This window comes from Phycodurus eques, chromosome 19, assembly GCF_024500275.1.
Source record: "Phycodurus eques isolate BA_2022a chromosome 19, UOR_Pequ_1.1, whole genome shotgun sequence".
Classification (NCBI taxonomy): Eukaryota; Metazoa; Chordata; class Actinopteri; order Syngnathiformes; family Syngnathidae; genus Phycodurus; species Phycodurus eques.
The window spans coordinates 10,095,231-10,122,121 of NC_084543.1; the positions used below are offsets into that span (position 1 = coordinate 10,095,231).

The 26,891-nt window shown below is 41.3% G+C and overlaps 2 protein-coding genes across 7 annotated transcripts in view; both read left to right on the plus strand.

Annotated features, from left to right (window-relative positions):
• The window catches only part of sdk2b (sidekick cell adhesion molecule 2b), a 228,846-nt gene extending 226,467 nt beyond the window's left edge, over nucleotides 1-2,379 (plus strand). For 2 of the 4 annotated variants that reach the window (XM_061706624.1, XM_061706625.1), the window contains exons 45-46: nucleotides 945-1,001; nucleotides 1,916-2,379. In XM_061706624.1, coding sequence (XP_061562608.1) covers nucleotides 945-1,001; nucleotides 1,916-2,353 — 495 coding nt within the window. In that variant the 3' untranslated portion in view covers nucleotides 2,354-2,379. The remainder of the gene's footprint in view (nucleotides 1-944; nucleotides 1,002-1,915) is intronic. The other 2 variants (XM_061706627.1, XM_061706628.1) reach the window with 1 other exon arrangement.
• Nucleotides 2,380-8,062: 5,683 nt separating this feature from the next.
• Nucleotides 8,063-25,771, plus strand: cdc42ep4b (CDC42 effector protein (Rho GTPase binding) 4b). Of its 3 annotated transcripts, none has more exons than XM_061663899.1 (3): nucleotides 8,063-8,216; nucleotides 16,309-16,389; nucleotides 22,700-25,771. In XM_061663899.1, exon 3 carries the CDS (start codon nucleotides 22,860-22,862, stop codon nucleotides 23,817-23,819), a length of 960 nt encoding a protein of 319 aa, XP_061519883.1. In that variant the 5' UTR covers nucleotides 8,063-8,216; nucleotides 16,309-16,389; nucleotides 22,700-22,859; the 3' UTR covers nucleotides 23,820-25,771. The 3 variants fall into 3 exon arrangements, with proteins under 3 accessions (XP_061519883.1, XP_061519882.1, XP_061519885.1); XM_061663901.1 differs by lacking the exon at nucleotides 8,063-8,216 and adding an exon at nucleotides 8,237-8,632; XM_061663898.1 differs by lacking the exon at nucleotides 16,309-16,389.
• Nucleotides 25,772-26,891: the final 1,120 nt, after the last annotated feature.

Below are 26,891 nucleotides of genomic sequence, written 5' to 3' on the forward strand. Positions count from 1 at the left end.
TGTTTGACAATCAACACTGACGACTGCAGCGGCTCCCTTGGTGAGTTGGTTTCTCGCACGCCACTAATTAGCTGCTAACGAGTTTAGCAAGGAGGTGCTTCATAGTGAGCGCTGCCCTGGAGAATGTATAATCTAGATCACTCCAAGTGATTCCCATTGACATGTACATGCTTAGAAGTGGTGTATTTTCCTGTGTTGATTCTCTTCAAGTGTCTTGAAGTTGCCATTGTGCGGTCGCAACGCCGGTAGGCACGGCGGGAATGTCCCAGAACGCTGTCTGGCCTCGAGTGTTTACAAGCTGCTAACGACAATCAGATTGGACGTGACTGTGATAAACACTGGAAAACCAGTGTTGAACCACAGTTGTCCTGATAATTTATTACTGGCAAGATAGAAGAGAGCTTGTACAGAGGAGAAGAATCGGAATGCAGTGTACAGTAATAGGGCCAGAGCCCCGCCACGAATAGTGGAGAAAAAAATTAGTAATTGATGCATCCCCCAAAATGTTCATAACTGCCTATACAGTGGTAACTTGACTTTCACCAATTCACAAGTTTTCTGAGTTACGATCTGAGTCTCAGTCGATTGTTTTTGCTTTGTGCCAAAATTTGAGATACGATTAAGCTTCAGATAGATGTCAACAGCAAACGCTTTTACGAAACACGAGTCGCCTGGTTTTCACAAACAGAATTTTTTTACAGAGAACAGACGGTACAAAATTAAGCTTGGGTAATGAGCCACATGCTGCTTCACCAATTCCGACAGGCACCGACAGAAATATTTGTAAAATAAAATGATGAAAGGTGAAAATAAGAGCTATTCTTTGGTTAATAGTGGACAAGGGATGTTGGTCCATGTTTCTGTGTCCTTCTGTCTATATGGTGATGTGCTGTATAAAAAAAAAAAAAAGAAAAGAAAAAAAAAACTGTTCTGTTCACCCATAGGAGGCGCTGGTGTTTTCATACGGAACAGGTGGTCTACATACACTTCCACTGCATTTGGTGAGGTTCCTGTCAGCTGCCTGCTTTTGTTTGTTCGATTCTGTTCGTAGCAGACCGGTTCCTCTTGCTAGTTCCCATCCAATTACAGACTACTTCTTTTGTGCACCGACCTGGTGCGGCTACAAAGATCCCGAACGACGATGCAGTCGCTTAGTGTGTCGGAAGCCATCTTGTTTGCTTTTTACATCTGTTTTCAATGCACGCTTCAGCCATCGTAATCACTCATGCTTTGACCATCTCCGATCGTTGTTGGTGTCCATTGTGGTGTGTTTTAAGGGTGCTTTCACATGTCTTGTACGCTTTCTGTGGACAATGTCCTTGGTTTGGTTTGGGTTCACACTGTAAAAATTCCAAGTATGCCAAGAACGCGTCACAACGAACCACGTGACATCGCTCTCTTCTGTCATTAGTATGTAAACAGGAAGATGGTTCACTGTATGCAAATAAAAGTTGTTTTACGAGACGACATCTGAACAAGACTAATAATATTAATAATGACCACTAAGCGGGTTCGGACTCCTCACATGGTAAGCCACAGACATGACTGCTGTAAGCCTAATCTTTTTGCAGGCAGTCTGTAGTTTGCTTTAGGAGCCTATCACTAAAGCCTCACTGTTAGCCGAAGAGGCTAGCGCTTACAAGGCATCCCAGAAAACCAAAACGTAGTCGTTTAGGCTCACAATGACAGCTCTCACATGCAGGCTGTACCAAAACAGAGTCCAAATGGGTCCATCGCTAGTGTGAAAGCACCCACAGTGTGCATGTTTGTATTATTTGATTGTGCTTCAAACGAGGGCTCCAATAATTCATCTTTAGTTGTAGCGTCGCTAATCACTTCAACGTGACATCACCGCCTTCCCGTGGTGTATAAATAAATAAAACGCCCCCCGTGCCCCCCTTTTTTCCTCTCACAGGGCAGCGACACTGAGTACGAGGTGGACGCCAACCGCCAGAAGACGCACTCCTTCGTCAACCACTACATCAGCGACCCCACTTACTACAACTCATGGCGTCGCCAGCAGAAGGGCATCTCCCGAGCGCAGGCCTACAGCTACGCCGAGTCGGAGCCAGGCGAGCCGGAACACAACGCCGCACCGTCGCAACTGCCACCTCTGCCGCCCCTGCCCCCCCAACTCAGCTCGCCCAGCCCCCAACCCCAACCAAAGCCCCAGCAGGCGCAGGGACAGCCGCCCGGCCAGGGCAGCCTGTTCAGGCCCAAAGGCAGCCGGACTCCCACCCCGTCTCAGCAGAGCGCCAATCCCCCCGGCCAGCACGCCGCCGTCTACAGGCCCCCAAGCAGCCTGGCCCCCGGCTCGCGGGCCCCCATCGCAGGCTTCTCCTCCTTTGTGTGAGAATTGCAGAAAAAGAACTAAGGAAATTTCTGGAAGTTTCCACCTGGCTTCTTTTTTTTTTTCTTCATTTTTCTGACACCTGTGGCTACGCCTTCAACTTGAGACTTTCTGTGTGCAAGACACATGAAAAAGATACACACTTTTTCTTAGTGTTTTGTTTGCATGACTTCTTATTTCTTTTTTATTTGTTTTTCACACACTCCATTGGTACAGGCCCCCAGCTCACTGCGCCTCCAATTACTCCTTTTGTGTGTGAATTACAGAAAAGGACTAAGGACATTTTCTGAAGTGTCCACCCGGATGTTTGTGTGATTTGTGCTTTTTTTTTTTCTCAATTCACATTTCCGATACTTTTACGAACACCTTCAGCTTGAGACTTTCTAAAACACTTTTTGACACACGCCGATACATCCGCTACACTTTTTGTTAGAGTTTTGTTAGCATGACTTATCATTTTGCTATGTCCCACACATAGGATCATCTTCAACTTGAGACTTTCTGCAACACCTTTACTTAACATACAATCCGGTCCATAAACATTTGGACGTCCACACAATTCTCACCTTTTTGGCTCTAAAGACCATCACAATGAATTTGAAATGTAATTAACAAGATGTGCATTAACTGCAGACTTTCAGCTTTAATTTGATGGGATTTACATCCAAACCAGGTGAACGGTGTAGGAATTACAACAGTTTTTATGTGCCTCCCACTTTTTAAGGGGCCAGAAGTAATGGGACAATTGCCAATGGAACTGACTGATATTTACTAATTATGTGACTGCTGACAAAAACAGCAGGATGGATTCTGACGTGTGTTGGACAATATTATCTGTTCATAGTCAGCCAAATGCTTGAAAACTCATTGGACGGCGCTTCACAGTGCAGATGGACAATGGCACGAAGCATACTCTGATAGCAACCAGACATTTTTTTCATGAAAATACGTGTAATTTTATGTAATGGTCCAGTCAATCCCCTGACCTGAATCTGACTGAGCATGTATTTCACTTGCTGAAGACAAAACTGAAGGGAAAATGCCCCAAGGACAGAACTGAAGTTGAGGTAGAGGTCTGGCAGCATCGCCAGGGATGAAATCCAGCTTCTGGTGATATCTATGCATTCCAGACTTCAGTCTGTTATTGACTGCAGAGGATTTGCAACAAAGTATTAAAAAGTGAAAGTTTGATCTATGATTGTTAATTTGTCCCATTAAATTTTGTTCCCTTAAAAGTGGGAGGCTTATATACAAACTGTTGTAAAACCTCCACCGTTCACCTGATTTGGATGTAAATTCCCTCAAATTAAAGCACATCTCATTGTTGTTCTCCCCCCCCCCCCATTTTAAATCCACAGTGGTGGTGTTTAGAGCCAAAAAATATGAGAATTGTGTCGATGTCCACATATTGATGGAACTCACCGTTTGATCATACTACTACTAAAGCTTTTTGTGAGCATTTTGTTGGCATGACTTATTTATTCATTCACCTTCCACACTTTTACGGATGCACTTAACTTGAAACTTTCTGCAACAGTTTTTGACACATGGCGATAATACAATTAGTACACTTTTTGTTAGCATTTTGTTCACACGACTTGAATTTTTTATCCTCCTCCACACTTTTAGGAATGCCTTCGATTTGAGATTTTCTGCAACACTTTTTCCCACCTGATCATACATCAACTCTGCATTTTTTTTTAGCATTTTGTTCAGCGGACATCAGTTTTTTCCTCTCCCACACTTTTACGAATGCATTCGATTTGAGACTTTCTGAATTACTTTTTGACACACAACGATGATACAACCTTTTGTTAGCGTTTTGTGAGCATCACTCCTTTTTTTTTTGGTGACACGTTTAGACACACCTTTAACCTGATACTTTCTGCAACACTTTTTGACATAGTGATGATAGATGTACTCCACTTTTTGTTAGCATTTTGCACGCATAAAAATTTTTTATTTGTCAGACTTTTTGCAACACTTCCACACATGACGATCACACATCTACTTCACTTTTTGTTAGTTTTTTGTTTGCATGACATCCTTATTTTTCATTTTATAAACACAACTTGACTCTCTAAGACACCTGATGTTGATACATTTACCAAACCTTTTGTTAGCATTTTGTTTGCATGAACTATCTTTTTTTTTTTTTTTTGTATGCACACACTCAAGTGGTACTACCTTTGTATGCCGTGCAAAGTCACAAGAGTCCTTGAACACATATATACATAGAGACATACTTATGTGTATATATATAATATGACGCTATATATTATATATACGTATCTAGAGGACTAGTCAGTGCTCACTCAGAATTGATGGCAACTGGAATAGTTTTGGGGGAAAAAGTGCTGTTGATTGTATAAAAGTTGCAAATGTTGTGTTTGTGTGTGTGAAGCAACAATCAAGTAGCACATCAAAGATCAGCTGGACTCATACTTGAGTCATATATATGAGTTTGTATATCGAGTCCATATTCCAACGGATGCCTTTCACGCACATGGATGACATCTGACAGAGAACTGCGGACATTTGCTGGATATTTTTGTGGATATTTCTACTTGGGATCACTTTGGAATCAATGGCAGTCACTTGAAAACAAGGGATATTCTCTTTTTTTTTGGCCCTTCTGGTTTCTGGCTTCTGGCTTCCGATTGATGATGTCATCAGATCACCTCACCGCAAATGAAGCCATTGTCCTGTCTCCATTGCTTTGTTCGTGTGTGTGTGTGTGTTTTGGCACACGACCCAAGCTTTACAGATCATTCAGTGTGTGTGTGGGTGTGTGGGTGTGTGTGCGTGTGTGCGTAACAAACTGTAAACCTGCCCCGACACTCAATGCTACAGTGAAAACTCGACGGTTAGTTTATTTGAACAGTGTCATCTAATTGTCAATATTTTTATTATTTTTTTCCTGTGAGGTGATTTTGTTTCGTACGCGATAAAAGCTTACCATGTAGAAGAATGAATATATGATCACAGTACATTTCGGAAATAAATTATTTTTCAATGTTTAGTTGGTCTGGTTTAAATATTGTAAAAAATATATATATTTTTTGCAGTCAGTAACATAAGTTGCTGAGTACTAAAAACAAATGTAGTAGTAGTTGTAGTGAAATACAAAAATCCTTTCTTGTATTGCTAATAGTTTATTGATCCAATTCCACTTAGCCTTATAATTTTTCAAGGTAACAGGAAGTACAACCCCAATTCCAATGAAGTTGGGATGTTGTGTGAAACAAATAAAAACAGAATACAATGATTTGCAAATCATGTTCAACCTATATTTAATTGAATACACCACAAAGAAATTTAATGTTCAAACTGATAAACTTGATTGTTTTAGCAAATAATCATTAACTTAGAATTTTATGGCTGCAACACGTTCCAAAAAGCTGGGCCAGGGTCATGTTTACCACTGTTACATCACCTTTTCTTTTAACAACATTCAATAAACGTTTGGGAACTGACGACACTAATTGTTGAAGCTTTGTAGGTGGAATTCTTTCCCATTCTTGCTTGATGTACAGCTTCAGCTGTTCAACAGTTCAGGGGTCTCCGTTGTCGTCTTTTATTTTCAATGGGAGGCAGGTCTGGACTGCAGGCAGGCCAGTTTAGTACCCGCACTCTTTTACAATGAAGCCACGCTGTTGTAACACGTGCAGAATGTGGTTTGGCATTGTCTTGCTGAAATAAGCAGGGGCGTCCATGAAAAATACACTGCTTGGATGGCAGCATATGTTTCTCCAAAACCTGTATGTACCTTTCAGCATTAATGGTGCCTTCACAGATGTGTAAGTTACCCATGCCATTGGCACTAACGCAGCCCCAGACCATCACAGATGCTGGCTTTTGAACTTTGCGTCCATAACAGTCCGGATGGTTCTTTTCCTCTTTGGCCCGGAGGACACGACGTCCACAACTTCCAAAAACTATTTGAAATGTGGACTCGTCGGAGCACAGAACACTTTTCCACAGTCCATCTTAGATGAGCTTCAATTAAATATATGTTGAACATGATTTGCAAATCATTGTATTCTGTTTTTATTTATGTTTAACACAACATCCCAACTTCATTGGAATTGGGGTTGTAGAAGAAGCTAAATAGCTCCTATGAAATCTAGTTGTAGGTAGGTAGAAACTTTATTCCTTTGACACCAGATGGTGACAGAACTTTACCCTTGACAGGGCTTACATATTAAAAAGGACACAAATAAAAGTAAACAAGAAAAATAAGCAGACTAAATGAACGAGAAAAAATTACCCACAGAACTTTTATGATAAAAAGAAAAATACCCAGAGCAAATCATTCTCCGGTACCTGATTCTTAAATTCCTTTACTGTTGAGGGCTGTGATTGGAGTTAGAATAAATGATTCTTATGGCTTGTTTTTCTGGTCAGTGGCACTTTGTATCTCTTGCCTGATAGAAGAAGACTGATGAAAGAGATGATTTTCAACGTGCACACTTCACTTGATTGTGTATTTAAACAAAAAAAAACTTGCATGAGCATCAGATGACATCCAAAGTTTATTGGATGACAGTCGAGTCAAGCCATGGCTAACCTCGTAAACGCGGCGGCGGCAGCAGGAGCAGATGAAGGAATTGGAATGAATGCAGCCAAATGATCTAATCCTTTTTTCATCACATGGGGGAATTTCTATCTGACGTAATGTAGTCCTGAATGTTTACTTCAATGTGTAAAAAAGAAAAAAAAGAAAAATGAGTGATTATCGGGATGTATATTTAATGTGTTCTGTCATTTTGGGGGAAATGCCATAACATCCACCTTTAATACATTATTATTATTTTTATATAATCAGAACAATAGTACATTGTTTTTACTTTTGACTATAAAAGTAATACAACCGTTGTTAATTTAGACAACTTTCGCTAGCTTCAGCTATTATTTTTGTATTTAAATGCTTGTACAACATTCAAGTCAAGGCAATGACTTTTCACATGGACAACAGTAGTTGTAGTCTGTACCGACCCAAAAAAAAAATGTTAATATAGTGTTGCCTAATATGAAGCTGCAGCTAGGCCACAGACACGTTAGCATGTTCATTAGAAAGATAACCCAGTTTTTAAAGACAGAAGTCAACTTTAGAATCATCAGTTTAATATTGTTTCAGTTATTAGCAGATAAGAAGTGAAAATATATTTTGGGGGGGGGGGGAAAATCTATACATCATGATGTATTATGTTAATTCTTTTTCTACATTAGCTTAGAGTTAGCATGTCTGATGAACAGACAACCCAAATGTTTTTGGAAGACGGAAAAGTCAACTTCACAACAGCAAGTTTAGATTTATGTGTGTGTGTTTTTTGGTTGTTGTTGTTTTTTCAAATCAGAGCAAAGAAAACATTTTTTTAAGTCATTTGACAGTTAGGCCAAAGAGAGACAGAGCTAGCCCGCCCACTTGAAAGCCAAACCAAAGGGTTTTAATGACAATCGTTACAACAGTGAGGTTCAGTCAAACTTGATGCGTTTCCATGTTATAAAGAGATCATCAGTCATTTACTTATTCATTCGTTTATTTATTGTTTGTTGGTCAACGTAATGCATCTGTGTGACACAACAAGGCTACGAGTAGACGTTAGCATCCCTGTTAGCTGCTAGCTTCCCGAGGCCAAGTTGAAGGGGAGTTCGTGTGCCTTTAAAACCGCGGCGAGGGCGGGGCAGTTGCTGGAGGAAGGCCCGGGGAGGAACGCATACAAACGGACGGAGACGCCGAGCGACGCACGCAAGTCAGCCTAGGCCACCCGTGCACTCAACGGGCACTTTTTCGTCTCTTCTGGCTCACAAGTTGTGTGGATTTAAGTTGTGTGGATCTCACCTCTTGGGACGCCAGCTGAAGGTAACTAACTTGACTTGTTTAACGTATGTGCTGCTTCTTTGTGTAACTTTTATGTCCGTAAGACGACGACGAGTGAGGCGTACAAGTTGCTGCGTTTATTTTCGGTAGTTAAATGTTATTTTATTTAAACGTCATGATCATTGAGTCGCCTCGCTCCCACGGCTATATGAATACAACAACGAGTTCATCCATAAGCCTCCCTTAGCCCGCCCCCCGCCCCGTTTATTATTTTCTCCATGGTTCTCGGACACGTTGTATTAAAAAAAAAAAAAAAAAAAAAAAAACTTTCAGATGACGTCACAAAAGGTCAGTTAACAGGAGCACAATGGCCTGATGAAAGGAACCTCTGATGTGGGACATAATTTAAACGAAGCATAAAAGCGTTAATCAGATAGCCTGAGCCGCACACAGTGGAGGTAATGTGTTTTGTGCCATATTTAAGCAGTTTTTATTTTTTATGTGGCGTAGTTGAGTGTTTTGGGACATATTTATGTTGTTTTTTTATGGCATGATTTATCATGCAGGTTTCTCCCAAGTAGAGTAGCCCCCCCCCCCCCAAGAGCAGAATATGAAATAATCAGAAGCAGATGGACTGGGAGGCTCACTTCTCCCAACTTATTATGTAACTAAATTGTAACGCTCTGCACACGAGTAGAAGTCACATTTTGGATGCACTGACATGCTACATTATCCAAATATCCAAGTAAGATTTGTATTTGGGCACAACTATTTTGCCCAGGATACTTGATTAACTGGGAGAAAACAATGGAGGATTGTTCACCGTTAAAACAGCTCGTCTTTATTGGAAGTAGTATCAAATGTTAGAAAGTACTCAGAGTTAAATGTTAAATGATGTTACAGTGTTATAACCCTTTAAGCAATGAATATTTGAACACAAATGGTGTGGCAACACTTTTAGACAAACAACACAGCAATACTAACAGGCTTTGTCCTCTGCCGAAAATGACTAATATGACTGCAGTTTACTGAGCATTTGTGAGCATCTTCTTCGCGTACATTCGTATGTCTACACGCACTTCAGAAGGAGCACTTAGTGAGGCTGGAATGGATTAATGGCATTCCCATTCCTTTAAATGGGGAAAGATGATATGAGTTGGGGTCATGTTCACGGAACGCATTAAAGTCAAGGCACTACTGTGTTTAAATAAAACTAATTTGTCACAGGCGTAGCTTGAAAAGTGTTGACATTGGAAATGTGGTCTCAATTATATAAACATGAGTTAATAACTGTGCCACTTTTGATTGTTTGTGTTTTCCTTTCCCTCATTCTTGTTAATAAAGTGTAGCCTGCATTTGAATTAAAGTTAGAGATTCTAGATAAAGCGCGTTGTCATTTTCGAATAAGACTTAATTACTTGCAGCGTTGACTGTGGGAACAGTGAAGGCAAGTATTTGACTTGAGGGGTTTGTTTGTTGGCATGTTTTTTGTTTTTTTCTCATAAAGTTTGTTATTCTTGAGCTTGTTAAACTGATGGCTTGAACAAATATAGGCGCCTACTTTTGTCTAATTCTCCTACATTTTGTTTCTGGAAGTTCAGCCCCCGGAAGTTTTAAATGAAATTTGGTCGGCATGTTTATAATGAGTCAACCCCCAAAAATGAAGCCATACCTGAAAATACACAGGAAGTTGGCAATTTTTTTATACAAATGAGCTATTTTAGGGTCATTTTAAAGGTGCTTCAAAGAGTCCGAGAGGTTTTATCTGATAAATACCAAATTTGAACCGCGTGTACGGACCATTTTAGTTTCTGTCATTGCATGTAGGTGGTAGATGGTGGCGGAGTTTGATGACTTATCGTAAAACTCTGAATCACAAGAGTTTTCTGTAAATCCAGCCCCTTAAGTCAGTTATCAGCTTGTCCATCATCACGAAAAAAAGTCAAGTCTGCGATTGTACTTTTACGTGACCATTTTCTGGTCATTTCTAGGTGTCCTTTAAAGACAAACTCATCCAAGAGCTACTGTTCAATGGCTACTAAATTTGAACCGCGCATACTAAACGAATGAAAGGTTTGAGAAATGTATTGTCGTCCATCAGTTTCCATCACTGCGTGTGGGCAGAGCATGGCAGCAAATTTGAATGACTTGGATTTAAAGTTGTGGCCCCTATCACTTTTCCAGATGTAAACATGGAGCATCATTCCAGGCCGTCCAAGTCCTTTTTATATCTTCTCTTGAGCCACATGGATTGTATGACTTATACTATTTTTTTTCCTGACTGCGCTTTTCTTTGCGAGCCAGACTGTTTTGAGGACGCTGGCTCGCTGCCCACATGAGCTCATCGCTGCAGTTTGGAAAGAGGGAGTAATATTGGATTGGATTAGAGGAGTGAGGGGGTGAAGTTATAAAAAAAAAAAACATAAATAAATTAAAAAAAAAAAAAAAAAGGCAAAACTTATATACACTTACTTAGACTGGACGCCAAATACTATTCATGTGACTCACTTGGGAGTCCATTTAAAAGATTTGGTGCATAGCCTTAAGTTAACATGATTATTGTTGATGCATTAAACTCTTTTGATGATACACTGACAGTATGTTTTGGGATGTCAAGGAGTGTGCCTCAAAGTGGGAAGAAGTGTACCACTACCACTTTCAGCGATTGGTATATATTTTTTTTTAAAGCTCTATTGTGGTCTTTGCCATTTTTGTGTTTTTTCATTGTTGATAACCTAATTGGAAAAAAGCTAAAGAAAATGTGGTTATGAAATGATTCTCTCTGTGTTGGGGTTAAACTTTATACTACAACTTTCTTTGAAGTTTTGGTCAATTTCTGATCTCTTTCAAAATGTTGCGTTCAGTTATTGACAAAGTATTGTAGAGCAATCAAATTAAGTCCTATTGTTATCAGCGTTAACAGAGCCCAAAAATCCAATATTTAATTCATTACATATTGTTTTTAATTAACCAGCTGATTAATCGGTTATCCAAATTTTATACTTCCAAATATCCGAATCAGTCTTAAAAAAAAAAAAAAATCTATATCGGTCGGGCCCTAGTCTTGTGGTGAACGTATGATCTGAAGGCTGATGCTAGGGGAACAAAGTCTTAATCACTTTCCACTTGAAGGATGTATCATGTATGTTGTGGTGAACGTATGATCTGAAGGCCGATGCTAGGGGAACAAAGTCTTAATCACTTTCCATTTGAAGGATGTATCATGTATGTTGTGGTGAACGTATGATCTGAAGGCCGATGCTAGGGGAACAAAGTCTTAATCACTTTCCATTTGAAGGATGTATCATGTATGAGAGTTGAAGGCTTTCATCAATGTGCGGCGACTCCTTCAAAGTGAATTAGTGCCCAGAAGTCTGTGTTTACCGAAAACACAAAGGTTAAACTCAATGAAACGAAATATCTCCATGCTTCTTAAACAATTCTAATGCACAAGAAAAAAGCAAAGGAAATGAAAATGTTACTCATCCTACGCCAAGTTAATTATTACCCTGCAGTTTACGCATTCCTTCTTGGATGCATATTTGTGGTGTTCTTCATGTATAATAAGGTCAAGTTGGATTATTTTTCTGAGAAAAAGTCCCAACTGTCCAACTTAAAGCAATAGATTTTTCAAAAAAAGTTATTTCAATTTGAACTGCGTGAATGTCTTAATTTCTACTGAAAACCAAAAAATATTGTTAGACGTTGGAAAGTCGTTGACGTTCTACCCTCCAATCACGTTTTAGCCAATCTTTATCTCTCCTGTAGCGTCATCGATACCTTGTTGTTGTTGTTGAACCAGTTTGCATGATTCTTGGCATATCTTACACTTTGCTGCGTACATTTCTAAACATTTTGTCTAGGTAAGTAAAAATGATTTAGTCGACACACCTGTCCAGCACACATCCTCTGGAATGGTGTGCTCCCCTGGCTTCATTTGTTGTTATGTTGTGAAAGCTTCCAGGCTTTGTTGTGTTGATCTTGTGTGTACAATAGTTTTTTATGGCGCTTGTTGTTGTTTGCAGTTTTTGACATGCTCAGTGACAGGCGTTGGCGTCCAGGCCCGTTCAGTGACATCCACACCTAGAAATTAACCTCTAATTGAGCTCATGTCATCATCGTGTGATAATTGGCGTCCCAAATTAAGGTTTCAAATTAAAGAGGATGTTTTCAGTGATCAACTAACCTACAATGTTGCAGTGGCTTTATAGATAAACATCTCATCTCTTTTCTGGTCATATGAAATGGTATCACATCACTAACGTGCGTTGGGTGTGCCTAAACGGGATTTGTTTTTTTTCTTGTTAATTCTTCCTCTATTGTACGTTGTCCGATGCAACCGCTCGCTCGGTTGCTGTTTATTCCAGCCGAGGCTTCACAAACATGTTCCTCTTCCTGGTAACCCTTGAGCTCGCTCGCTTGTCATAATTGACAGACTTTGGACTGTCCATTGTCTAACTTGTCAACTCCTTGCGAAAGGCCGTTACGATCAGGTTGAAGTGTTAGAGCATATCCCTCTTTGTCGCAAGCACCAACGTATCTTTTGTATAAAATGAAAACCGAGGGGGTTATGAACTGGTCTTGTCAGTCTGCAAGCTGTCTGTGCCACTGATTAAAAAAATAATAATAATAATAATAAAAAAAACATGCTAGAAACTGTTGAACCGTTGAACACTTCCAACCTTACCAAGAAGCCTCTGGATGTTTGAACACATCTTGTTTCCTCAAGACCTCCCCTCTAATTTTCATTTTAAAGTCCAAACAAACCCAAAGGGGACTGCAGTCACTCTCTCATTTTAAGCACTACTAACTACACCCCACCACCTCTCCATAGAGATTCATTCTGCTTTGTTTTGCTGTTCCAGCAGCTCGGATAGTTAATTCAATGACTTGGCCCCGCGGGGCCCTCACATGAATGCTCTCCATTTGTCAAAAGAGCCGAGGCGAGAGACCGGTGTTGCCGTGCTCGCTATAATCCCGCCGCAGTAGCCGTAATGAGGGTTCACTACCGCCTCCCCGCAATCTGTGCTCTTCTTTATCATCGTTGTCCTGTATGTCTGTGCAGAGAGAAACGCTAATACAGTGGCACCTCTCAAGTCGAACGCAATCAGTGTTGCAATAATCCAAAAGAAAAAGCAAAATCTTTTTATGCCCATTGAAGGGAAATTGAGGCATCATGCGTGACAGTGCTATAAGTTGTACGCATTTCCCCCAAAGAGTAACAGCAACAACATTTCCGTGTCATACAAGCATCATACTAAAACGTCAAAACCGTTAAAACATGACACGTCTGATGACGCAAGTCTTGCTATTTTTATTGCAATTCAGTTTACTTCAGTTATCAATGTGAGTAGCCCATTCTTTCGGAATGTTGTTCGAAAAGCCAAAGAAAAAGCAAAAGGTTTGATATTTTTGGGACAGAAGTCTTGTGACGTTATGCATGACACCGTTTCAAACGCAGAAGTTTCTGAGATGGAGAAAATATTTAAGGAAATTTGAATTTCGAGGTTCTATTGTACTGTGACACATGACATCACTCCCCGCATACTTAAATGTCACTGCTTACTTCGCATAACCTCCTATGTAGCCCTTGTTGAGGCTACTCCTTTTGGATCATCGCAAAGAAAGCAAAAGAAAAAGCAAAACCTTTGATGCTTGTTCGGCAGAAGTCTCATTATGTCATGTGTGACGGCAATTTGTTTTCAAACATGCATTTCTCCCAAAATTCCGATGTATTTTGAATTGTACAACTTTAGTTTCTACTTTTTTGCCATCATGTTTTTGTGTCAACTGACTTACAACCATCCACCGTTAATGTTAAAAACAAAATTAATTTGCTCTTTTTTTGGTGTGCCTTGAAAAAAAGCCCAAGTAAACGTAAAGCGTAAAATGCCTGAAGTTTTGAGATGTCATGCAGTTTGAATTCTGGAGATTTGTGCAAGTTCAGAAGTGTATTTTACCCAAAAATACTTAGAAGTTTTGAATGGGGCAACTATACAGGCAGTGGGTTAGTGGAAGATGGGCAGTCGAAGAGGCCGGATAAAAAGGAGCGTTTTTGGATCCTACAAATTGAGGCTTTCATGCTCCAAAAACTGTCGGCCGTGGTCTCGTTTGGTTTGTTTTTGGCCTGGACATAACATGGACGCCCACCCAGCCAGCACAGCACAGCCTCCCACCACCAAACACTTTGTCCAGTCATGCAGGGGTAAGCGCTTCATAAAAGGCCAGCTTGGCTGGAAGCACAGAGAAATAATTTTCAAGCCTGTCAGGTGGTGATTGTGTTGCGCGGAGCGTTTGGGAATCTGGCCAAAAAAAAAGAGTTTTGGAGTCAGATGGAGGATAGTGGGCCAGCCGACGTTTGGTTTGCAATGTCAAGCCCACGGATGGAGTGGGGTGGGTTGGTGCGGCCCAGGCATGTTGACTTTATTTGCTAACGTAAAAAACCCATGGCTCAAACATGCCAACTGATGACTTGCAGAAATGAGCCAAGAGAACGCTTTCCCACGCACTTGTCTGACAAAGACACACTGCGGTGATAATGTTCATTTTGGGCCAGGTTTTTGCACAGTTAGGCTAAAAATTAAGGTTTCAAGTCTAGGTCAGGGTTTTAAATTAGTGATTCAAGCCTGTGTTGGGGTTTCAAGCCAGGTTTAATGTCTTTGGAGTACAAAAGTAAAAAAAAAAAAAAAAAAAAAACAGTTGTGTAGAAACACTGAAAAGATTAAGTGTGTGTAAACTTAAGTTTATTTCCTCTTGGAAATTGTAATCAAAATAAACATTTACATAAAGAATATTATTATTTGTGTGTATGGAGTAAAAAGTAAACGTATTGAAAAAAGTTTATGTACACTTGTAATAAATGTTTTTTTTTTTTACTTATTAGAGTTCGTGTTACTATTATTTGCGGGGTTTTCAGTAATACCTAATTAAGTAGCATGTTTACAGCATTGTGACAATTGCCACTTGCTGGTACTTGTCCATCAAACCCCATTCATTTATTGCTTCTGTCAAGTTCGCTATTTTGCTCCCTCACCGTGTGGCTTCCGTGGAGGATTCTAGTCTGCAGAACATTTGACACTAATTCCCACACGTTAGAAATGAAATGAGAAGTGACAGTTGCATACGGTGCGTAGGGGTCAGTCACTGGAAGTCCAACCACCACATGTAAGAGCCACTCTTTCTGTCAACTTCGTGTCCAAGACCGCAGTCTTAACTCTCTGAACAGCTTTGGGACGGCAACTTCTGACGTCTTTTTTGTGTTGTTGCCTTTCGTGGTTCAAATGTCTTTTCTTGTGGGAATCCAAAATGAGCCCAAACGTCAGATTTAAAAGGTAGAAGTCGCTCGCTTCACGCTGATGCTACTTGCTTGCTTTAGTCGCCATTTTGTTGTTGTATGGTCGAGTGCGGCTTCCACCAATACAATGCGAGTCACACACAAAGCGCCCCCCATTGGCCACGAGGTGAATCCGTTCAGAGGATTTGCTAAATCGATATTGAACTGCGGGGGAAGTATTGCAATGCATTGATGAATCGATATTTTAATCCACTCCTAACTTCAAAGTGAAGTTTCAAGACAGGGTTTTGGGATCTCAACAAGGGTAGGTTTTCAAATAAGGATTTCATGCCAGTGTTAGGGTTTTAAAGCAGGGTTTGAAGCCAAGTTTTAGGGTATCAACTCTGCATTTTCAGATGAGGTTTTCAAAACGAGGTTAGAGTTTGACAGTAGGGTTTCAAGACAGCATTAGGGTTTGGAAGTCGGGTTTTAAAGCCAATGTTAGGCATTGAACGTAGGGTTTGAAGGCAAGGTCAGAGTTTGAAAGTAGGGTGCCCAAAATAATGGATGTACCTGCCTCCTGGTTGACGTCAGTGTTGTTCGCACTGCTCAAGTTCAATCGTGCAAAACATTGCTTTGATTTGCATGGTGGTTCACGTCTGGCACGTGCAAATCCGGCACAATGACAGGCAGCTTTGCATGCATCTGAATTATGAAGCAGTCATGGTTCTGTGTATTTACACGTTACATCTGTTCACCTCTGAAGAGAGTCACACCCGTGTGTAGTTATGCTCCCCTTTTCTTTTTCTTTTTACATTCTTTTGTCTGCTTCCTCTGCCACATACTTTTTGTGTCACAAAGGTTACCCGACCAAGCATGACGTCCAACGGGAAGAACGGGTTCCCTTCATCCTCATCAATCATCAGCGACCAACCATATATGGTGATGTTTCTGTCAAGTCACATTTTATAGAGAACTCACAATGCGCTTTTAGCCAAGGATGTCGATATAACGATATAGCGATTGTGTGATAATCGATAAATTGGAAGAAAACATCTAAATGTTACATTATCCAATGTGTGGTTAGACAGTACGCGATAAAGGCAAATCAAACATTCTTCTTATTGGTTGTTACATTAAGCAGTGATGATATTCTTTCTCATCATAGGACACAATACGTTGCGATATCGTCATTTTATCATAAGTTGCGATATTGTCATTTTGTCACACACTTTATTTACAATATACGAACAGTTTTGTCTGACTTCATCTTACGTTACTTTATGCCTCGTACAAATTTGGAATTGAACCATAATTCTCGGAGAAAAATACACAACCCCGGTGTAGTTCGTTCATCTTGTATGCTTAATTTTTTTGTTGGCATTTTTGCATTGTTTCAAAAGGACAAGGTAATAACAGTTTTATGATGACAATGAAATAAATGGGTATTCGGCTTTTCAGAACGAATTTTTTACCTTACATTATCAATATTTGACGTTTATGTATCAAAACTGTAACAAGAAACAATCATATACTAATTTGCGAATGAGTTTTTTTTTTTGAAATTCAACCAGAATTTGTTGGAGGAAAAAAGCTAAATCTTTGAATTTGCACAAGCATCAACTTATTTTGTTTTTTTGTTGCCTTTTTTCCAAAAGAAGAACCAGTTACAAGCGTTTTTTCTTTTTTTTCCCTGCGATGAACAAAATACTCGTCCAGTGTTTCATACAGTAGCTGTGACATTAGCAACCTATCAAATCTATCGTTCTATGACTTTTCCAGCAAATTCCCACACTCTATACCTGGCTAGAAAAACCCAGCTTTGAAAATAGAGGTGCAACAATTAAGCTATTGTCCTACAACTAATCGATTATTATAGTTTGACAATTATTTAAAAGCCTGATGTGTTTTTTAAAAATATATTTTTTTATGATGTCAGCGAAGAAATTGGTTGTCCAGCTGTCTAAAGACGTTAGCATGAAGCTTTTTTGTTTTTGAAGGCCTTAACCCAAATCTTCCTTTTACGACGACTACTACTACTACTACTACTACTACTACTACTACAAATACCGTGAGCTTTTCTTCCAAATGTCCTGTGCGCTGTGGGAATGCGATCTGTGCTTGACATTGGTCAACAGGAGACAAATTAAATGTTCTTTGTCAGAGCACAGGCCCTGCTGACGAAACCGCCATTGTTGTACTTTGACCGTAAAGGTTCATTTGCATATCAATGTTCCCGAACAGCACTCTGGACAATGGCCACGACTGTGGCTTGCTGGAGGTTAAATAAACCCAAGGTTGTCTGCGCAGTAATTCTATGTAGACGTGCAGTATTTAGTGTGAGTAGACAAAGACACTACTGTCATGATACCTCATGGCTGTTATGGTTTATTGGGAAGAAATGATATACTGCTCGAAAATACACGCAAAAGTAAACCATGCTTGAAATCCAGTAGTTCTGATGCGATTTGCTGAGGATTCCGTGGTGGAAGAACAGGAAAGTGGTGCCACAAGCCGCAGGATTACGCAAGCACGTCGGATGGGAGTTGTGATGTCATCGAGCGTGAGCCGAGGTGGCATGACGATGCCCTTAATCATTCATGCCCCCACCCGTCACTGCCCATCTCCACTTCAGTTGGTGTCATGTGGTGCTATGGGTGCTCAGTTACGTAAAGGCATTTCTCCCTTCTAGTAGCAAAGAAAGTCTACTAAACCAGGCTGCTAGAAAGGTTTTGTGAAAATGTGTCATCTTGTAATGTTGTTCTTGGGAGAAGTCTTGTTTTTTGTCATTTTCAGTTTGCAGTTGCGGTGCATAGTGAACAGGTGACGTAAAAAATTTTAAATAAAAAAAACTCTCAGAAAGGCTAAAGACGGACGGGACCAACGATAATTCCAATTTGACATGGTAATAATTGTCTGAAATTTGAAAAAAAAAATTAGTTTTCATTCCTACCCTCCCAAACATGCGAAGAAGGTTGAGGCTAGTCCCAAATCCTAGAAATGAAACGGGTATAAACATTTCCTTCAAACTTATCACGGTTATCGATATTACAAAATCTTTTTTTGTTTTCTCTCTCTCCTTTTGTTTCATGTTGTGGTGCACACTGAAGCCAAAAACAACTACTGTACCCTCAGAAACGCTAAAAATGGTAGTCAAAATAATAGAAATTTGAAAATGTCCCGTCACAGTTATAGCGACCAAAAATCGGTATTGCTGAAAGAACAACATGGTATATGTAGTATGATTGCAGAATCCAAAAAAGAACTACTACGCTCAGGGACGCTAACACGGTAGTGATGATATTGAACAAAACATGGGTTTATTGTTTTATCCCTATCCTAACCGTCGAAGGAACGTTTATATGCTGGAATAAAAGCAGACAGTTTTAGGTACACAGTTTCTAAACATCTTTTTCATCTTCTGTGGTCTTCTTTCACTTGAAAGCCTCCCTAGTGAATACGATAGGAGTGCCTGTAGGTCTCAAACATTGTCTTTTTGTCTCCCCTGGCGCAGTAATGTCCTCCTCCTGATGATGATGATGTCGTCCTGGTCAAACACCGTGGCAGCCTTCCAAAGGGACATAAAATGTCTCATTTCCCAGAATGACTGTGAAGTGAGGCGCCTACCTTTTTGATATTTGAGAACCCAAGCTGGCATCTTTTATGTTGCCCCTGACCCAATTGTCTCATTGCCCTGCATGGTGTCATTCATCTGAATGAGCCCTGATCTCAAAACAGGAAGTGTGCTCCATCCGCAAAAAAAGTCTTTTAAGGCTTTCTGTGCACTGAATACTTTTGTTGGCTAGTGATGAAACGTTCTGTTTGCGATCAAAGCAGAACGATGCATCATCTCAAACATCAGGCTGAATCTTTTGCCTGTTTGCTGTATTCAGCAGTGTTAAGGTTTTTATTCAGCCCGAGCCTGCCTCTCAGTTGGGTGGGGTGAGGTCCTCAACCCCTGCGGTGCGTGCACAGCATTTACAGGACACTTCTGACGCTTATTTTGCATGTGTCCGCAGACACACACCCCTGGGACTTATTCGCTGGGTGTGGGGCCACTCACTCATTGTGACACATAACTATGCGAACTTCTTGGGTATCCCCTCACTTGCATTCTGTTTCTATAGATGTTTAGAAGTTACATACCCAATCCCACCACACTTCAGTTGTACAGCCGGGTCCAGGGCCCCTTGTCTTGCATCCTTCCCCTCCTGTCTCTGTCCTGTCCAATCCTGTCTTATAATGTCCTGTGCTTCCCTCACAGTGTGTAGCACGCCTGTCCCATACAACACTCAAATCTAAAATGTAATTGTACTGAGTACATAATGATTTACTTTCCTCAGCTTTCTTACAGATAGTGTCCTGTCTTTTGTTGTCTTCTCTTATATCATTAAGTTACCTTCTCACTCCCTCTCCTTTTTGTTTTTTTTCTGTCACTCCCTTTAAAAACTTTGTTCTGTTTGACTGAACGACTAATTCTGATAAAATATCCATCAGAATACAAAGAGACCACAGTGGCAGCTTAAAAAGTCCACTGTGACACAGTAAAACTGTTCTGGCATAGAAGGGATACAGGTAGTCCTTTCTGCTTGACCTAACAGCTGAACGGGACAAAAAAAACAAATTAGATTTTATATTCGAGTTGTCTAAAATGTAGAAAAAAAGCTTAGAAAATGCTAATTTGCACACTTGCACATTAGCACTCTAGTAGCACACACAAGTGTGTCTTAAACTCTCTTCTGTGAAACCATAACCCTTGGCTCGGAACCTTAACTTGAAACCACAGCCTTATCTTGAACCCCTAATTTAGAGCCTTAACCTTGTCTTGAGACCCTACTTGGAAACCCAAACTCAGGCTTGAAAACCAAATTTGAAACCATAAAACTGGCATAAAACACTAACCCTCGTTTGAAATCCTACTTTAAAACCCTAAGGCTGTCTTGAAATTTCAAAACTGTTTGCACAATTAAAAAGGAAGTATAACGGGATTATCATTTCGATTATCGTAAAGTTGCTTAGAGATATGCTAACCGAGATGGCTTTTATCAAGTCTCCACCATCTGGTCCTACACCAATAATGCTAATGTTTTCATAATATGTTATTGTGCTCACCCCATTGATTCACAGCAGTTATGCCACGCGTGAGTTCAAGCCTGTGGTCTAAAAACACAGGCGGTGTTTTTCACGTCAGTAACACTAGCACATTAGCAGACTGGTAGCACACACAAGTGGGCCTTAAAATCTCTCCAGTGCGCGCTTTATGATCCAGGAGTCACTGGCCTACTAATACCGCTAAACTGTATTTATATTAGCCGCTTTTTCTGGATCACAGCTCAACCATCAGACTGCCTTTTTTGTCCTTTTTGCTGCATCCTGCAGTGTTCAGGTTTGGTATGCGGCCAGAAATGTAAAAACATTGTGATGATATTTTTATCAAATATGATTGATTTATGGATTGACTGATTCTTGACGCTCACTCTTGTTTGAAACCCAAACACTGAGTTGAAACCCTAACCACCAATTGGAATCCTGAACTCTAATTTAAAACCCAAACCATGTCCTGAAACCCTAACACCGGCAAAAATCTCCGGCTCATAACCCCAATTTGAAACCGTAACCCTGGCTTGAAACCCCAGTTGGAATCCTGAACCCTACCTTGAAACCCAAATTATGTCTTGAAACACTAACACCGGCTTGAATCCCAAATGTGAAACCCAAACCCTTTCCCCCCTAGTTAGGAAAAGCCTTTCTACCCATCAATAACACTTGCACATTAGCACTCTAGTAGCACACACAAGTGGCTCTTAAACTCTCTCCCTTGAGCACTTTATGATTTAAGAGTCACTGACCAGCTAATCCTGCTAAAACGTATTCATATTAGCTGCCTTTTCCAGATCATAGCCACATGCAAGCTTTAATTTGTAAGCGCTGCCCTGTGAGCTTTGATGATTCACAGGAGGGCAGGTATTGAAACAACAAGTCGAAGCGCCTCAGACTGAACAGTGAGACACACGACAGGCAGGAAGAGAATGTAACAAATCTGGACATAGCGACTCGAGCCGCTCTGTAAAACGATCTGAAGAAATGGTGTTCCACTTCATTCAACCCCCCCCCCCCACACACACACACACCACCCACGAGTGTTCCGGCTCCAAGCATCCTGCCGGTTACGCAACAGTTGAGGGGTCCAAAATGGGAACATACGAGCGCTGGTCACCTGTGAACTTTTTGGGAAAGAAAAGGAGGAACCCAAGAAAGGATGTGTGACGGACGACATGGAGTTATTTTTACAAGTGAGATTGCAGTCTTATGCAACATCCTGACTGACTCACCGGCCAATAAGAGGCATTGTTTTGCAGTAACAAAGTTTTCCACGTTTGAACATAATGTATTTACGTGACTAGTGCAAATTCCGCGCTTGTGTAACTGCAATGAAGCGGGCTAGACCCGGTCTTTGGTACTTTGGTGGACCGGTGGAGCCCCAGCGCATTTGAGAGCAGGACATCTGTGCTGGTCTGGGCTTGTTCACAGCCGAATTCAATCCTATTCAACAGAGTCGGCTCCTTTCATTCTCTTTTAAAAGCGGCACAGTAGTCTCGGAAGAGGACGACGGGATCCGTGCGGAACGTTTGCAGGCACCCTAATTAAATAAAGAATGAGCTGGTGACAACTGCTCGCCATTTAAATATGTCCATGAACCTCACTGATCTATATCGCCTTCAACTATCGTTCGTTTACCCCGACCCCCATAGCTGCGTGTTGCCCAGTACGTACAGTGATTTAATAATAATATTATTATGATTATTCTTTTAGTATTATTTTATTTAATAATGATGACAATCATAATAATGTGTTTAATGAATTGATTTCTACTATGATTCAGAGGGTTCGATGCCCGCTGTTCACATATTTGGGAACCAAATGCGTCTGTCATCCACCACACGTCCGCAGAGTGCACATATCTGTCCGCTTGTGCCCCGATCAAATTGACCAAAATCGTGTTAACTCACCTGCAGACTTTCTCACTCCACCAGCCGCATCTCCGAGGGCACACCCTCGCTGCCCCGGGGTCTGCCAAATTGGCAAACACGTAGCGAGTCTTGCGGTTGCATGAAAATCAAGATGCACTAGTTTTTATGATGAAGCGCAGCTGCACCATCTATGAAAATAGAGCCCATAATGTGAAAAAAAGATGCGCTGTGAATAATTTGCAGATGCACTAACTTGCTATATTTCCCGTTTTTCTTAACAGGCTGATCCAACCCAAAGATGACATTACGAGTGTGAGGACCAAAATGGCTGCCCATATTACTATGCACGTGGCGTGTCTTTGACGAAGCGACCGAAAGGTTCCTGAACATTCTCCGACTCTTGAAAGAAAATCAACTTCCGCCTGTAAAGAAACATTCATCATGCCGATCCTCAAGCAACTGGTCCACTCCAACCACCAGTCCAAGCGGCGTTCCCGCGCCGACCTGACGGCGGAGATGATCAGCGCTCCTCTGGGCGACTTCCGGCACACCATGCACGTGGGGCGCGGCGGCGACGCCTTCGGGGACACGTCTTTCCTTAGCACGCGCTCGGGCGAGGCCCCGAACGCCGACGCCAAGCGTGGCTCTCCGGGCTCCAAGCCGTCGCTGCTGGCCCGCACCTTCCGCGGCAGCAAACGCTCGCACTCAGTCAACCGCGGGGATGGGTACGAGTACAGTGCCGCTGCGCCGCCCGCCGGCTCGGCCAACTTTGTGAAAAATGCCATCTCCCTGCCGTACCTCAACCTCCACGAGGGCAGAAGCCAGGGGACCGGGGTCTCCGACAGCAAGCCCGCCGACGGGCCGGCGGCCATCGCCACCTTCGACGCAGAGTTTGACGAGCGCAACTTTGGCGATCTCACCGAACTGCCGCCATCCCTGCCCAAGAGCGGCGGCGGCCTGAAGCACGCGGAGTCCATGATGTCCTTCCATGTGGACCTGGGGCCCTCCATGCTCGGCGACATCCTGAGCGTGATGGACAAGAAAGGCTTTGAGGACGACGACCTGGGCTACGAGGAAGGCAAGGGCAGCGAGGGTCACGGCTCACCCGGGCACATCCCGCTCATCGACGACGACGGCCCCGAGGAGCGGCGGCCGCCCGCCAGGCCGCCTCGCATGATGATCTACCAGCAGAAGGTCATGGTGGCGCCCTACAGCCCTGAGCTTCACACCAGGAATAACCACCAGCAACTGGACAGCTGCTCCGTGTCCAGCTCCGGTTCTACCACCGAGGAAAAAACTCCGTACACTCACCACAATGACACGGACAGTGCCAAGTACAGCTCACCGCGCGGCGAAGATGACTTCTCCTTCATGGACGACGAGGACGAGATCCGAGTTTAAGACCGGACGCCGTTGGCATCCTGATCCTTGGGGATCAACCGAGCCGTCACCACTATTCAGTCGGACCTCGGTTACGGCGTCCAATACTGTCACTCGTCTAACCTCATCCATCGACGACTGTGGGGAGGTGGCTGCCATTTCTGGATGATCGCAACAACGCCACGTTGAAACAGGAAGTGGAAGTTGTGGATGGGAATGTGATCAAGAAGACTAGGGGCGGGGGGGGGTTCCAATCCGGGCTCTGTTTGCATGTCCTCCCGTGCTTGCGTGGTTTTTCTCCCGGCACTCCGGCTTCCTCCCACATTCCACATGCATGTTAGGTTCATTGAAGACTCAATATTGTCCTAAGGGGTGAATGTGTGAATAACGGTTTGTGTAAATGTACCCCGCCTCAACCCAGTGAGGATAAGCGCTATAGAAAATGAATGAATGGATTGATGGATTAATGACTTGTACAAGTGTTTACAGGGTCATTCACATTTTGAGTACGGTCTTAAAGGGTCCGTTTGCACTTAAAATTGTGAGTCGCATTTAAAAATTTACAGAGTGTAATTTAAAAAAGAAAAAGGTCTAGTATGTGATTTGGTGATGGTGGCCAAGTAAACGTCGTTAGCTAACACGCCGATGTTGTTGCAGTCGAAACTTAAATGGCCTCCAACGGGAACTCCCCAAAATGGACGTCGTCGTGACAGAATTCGCACAGAACTAAATAGACGAGGGACTCAACCGATAACGGACGCCGTGTGTGGGTCGTTGTCATGCTGGCAGAAAATTTCTTACCGACCACAATATTTGGTACACCTGCAGCCAAAAACAATATTTTCATGACAATAATAAAATAAATATTTTTGTAAAAATATAAACTATTTTTCTAATTGTGGTTGTACTTTGCATTTTACAAAATAAAACTATAAAACTGCAATCAAAACACAAAAGATAAATTCATATTTTAAGTAAAAACATTTTTGTGAGAAAAATTCCTAAAAAAAAAACTTTGTAGATGCCACATTACAAAGTAATTACAAATTAATAGCAGTATTAATCTATTTTGTAACATGCATGCTACAGCCACTATATTTTATTTTAATTTTTGTTGCAATGAGGTTTTAGTTTGTATATTATTAAACAAAAAAATGCCATCTATTTAGTAACATGCAGTGTGATTAGCCACTCTGGTAATTATTTTTATTTTTTAAAAGAATTTTTTCAAATTTTTTTTTATCTCTGAACTATTCGTTCATTATTTGTATAATTGTGGTTGTAGTTTGCATATTAGTGAATACAAATGAAATATAAGGAAATATATTTGGTAACGTGCATGCTATAACCTCAAAAATAAAAAAAAGATGTACTTTGCTAAAAATACAATGTATTTCAAAAACAAAAAAATTGTTTTAGGTTTGGTAAAATGATACTGAATTGTCTTTGTAAATGCAGAAAATGGCGCAGGTGTACCGAATGTTGAGTCCAGTGTGTTGTACGTTAGCTAAGTTTATTTTAATCACTTTGTCGCTAACATTAGCAGCAGGTTATTTTCCTCGTGTTTCTAGAGATTCGGTTTCATTTCAGTCTTTTTATATAAATATAATTTCTGAGGTATAAGGGCCAAATTTGAACGTGCTTATCCACTCAGCGGAATTGTTGTGCCATCAATGCTTGTGAACAGTTTGTTGTGTTATTCAACAATCTGTAAAATTGCTGTAAAGAGAAAACACAACAATGGGCCATTGCACCAAATTGTTGTGTATGCTGTCTGAACTGCGTGGACTAGTTTTTTTTTTTTTTTTTAGATGCTTTTGAGCTGCAAAGAAAAAGGGGGGGGGGGGATTTATTAAAAATGCAAACAGCTGTAAAAAGATGTTTTCTTGCCAAGTTTGTGCCATCTTATCTGCTCTACGACATAACACTATCCACCCTTATTTTGTTTTTCAATAAAAGTCATCGCTGGTGAATGACGTCTTTGTTTTTCTTTAGCCAGCAAACAGTCTTCAAGGGGTAAACGTTGACTTTCAAGCAGATATGGCATGAACTGACTCTTCGAGAACAGCGTGACGTAAGCACACCAGTCATCTACGGGACGCTGGCGCCCTCTGGTGGAAGAAAGTGGTATGTGAAGTCCCCACTCTACAACTTGTCTAATACTTTTTTAAGCCTTGCTTCCAACTGATCTTTTTTTAAAAAAAATGCCTTATATCTGGGATAAGCTCCAGGTCTCCCGTGATCCCAGTAAGGATAAGTGCTATAGAAAATTTACATATGTCATTTGTCATGAAAGAAAAGCCTATCTTGTTGCTTTTTAATTGCATTTTTAAAATTATTATTAAAACACACTACATCGTCTTTTCACTCAATCCTCATTTTAAAAATGAAAAAATATTACGTTCTGCCTGTTGTTATTGTTACCTTACAATAGGTGTTTTAAATGCCTTATACATAATTTTCTAAAATAAGCCTCACTTTATGTACATCATGCATTTTAAAAAACTAATACATCCATCCATTTTATATACTGTTGATTGTGTCTTTTTTTTTTTTTTTTTTTTTTTTTTTATTTTGAAGTTAAAAATGCCTTACTTTGCATGTCATTTAAACAAAAAAAATAAAGGCTTACTATATATTTTTGAGACGAACAGAACGTGTCGGAAGGCCCTCCATCCATCCGCTAGGCGGCAGTGTTGATTTCTCCGTTGATTACTTGACTGCAAGTCATTTTGATAGTAATCCAACAGTATGATCTGCTGAAATCCCACTTTGATACTTAGTCTAGACAGCAAGCACACACATCTGCCTCACAGTTCTGAGGACCGGGGTTCAATCCCCGGCCCCGCCTGTGTGGAGTTTGCATGTTCTCCCCGTGCCTGCGTGGGTTTTCTCCGGGCACTCCGGTTTCCTCCCACATCCCAAAAACATGCATGGTAGGTTGATTGACAACTCTAAATTTCCCGTAGGTGCGTGAATGTGAGTGCGAATGGTTGTTTGTTTGTATGTGCCCTGCGATTGGCTGGCGACCAGTTCAGGGTGCACCACGCCTCCTGCCCGATGATAACTGGGATAGGCTTCAGCACGCCCGCG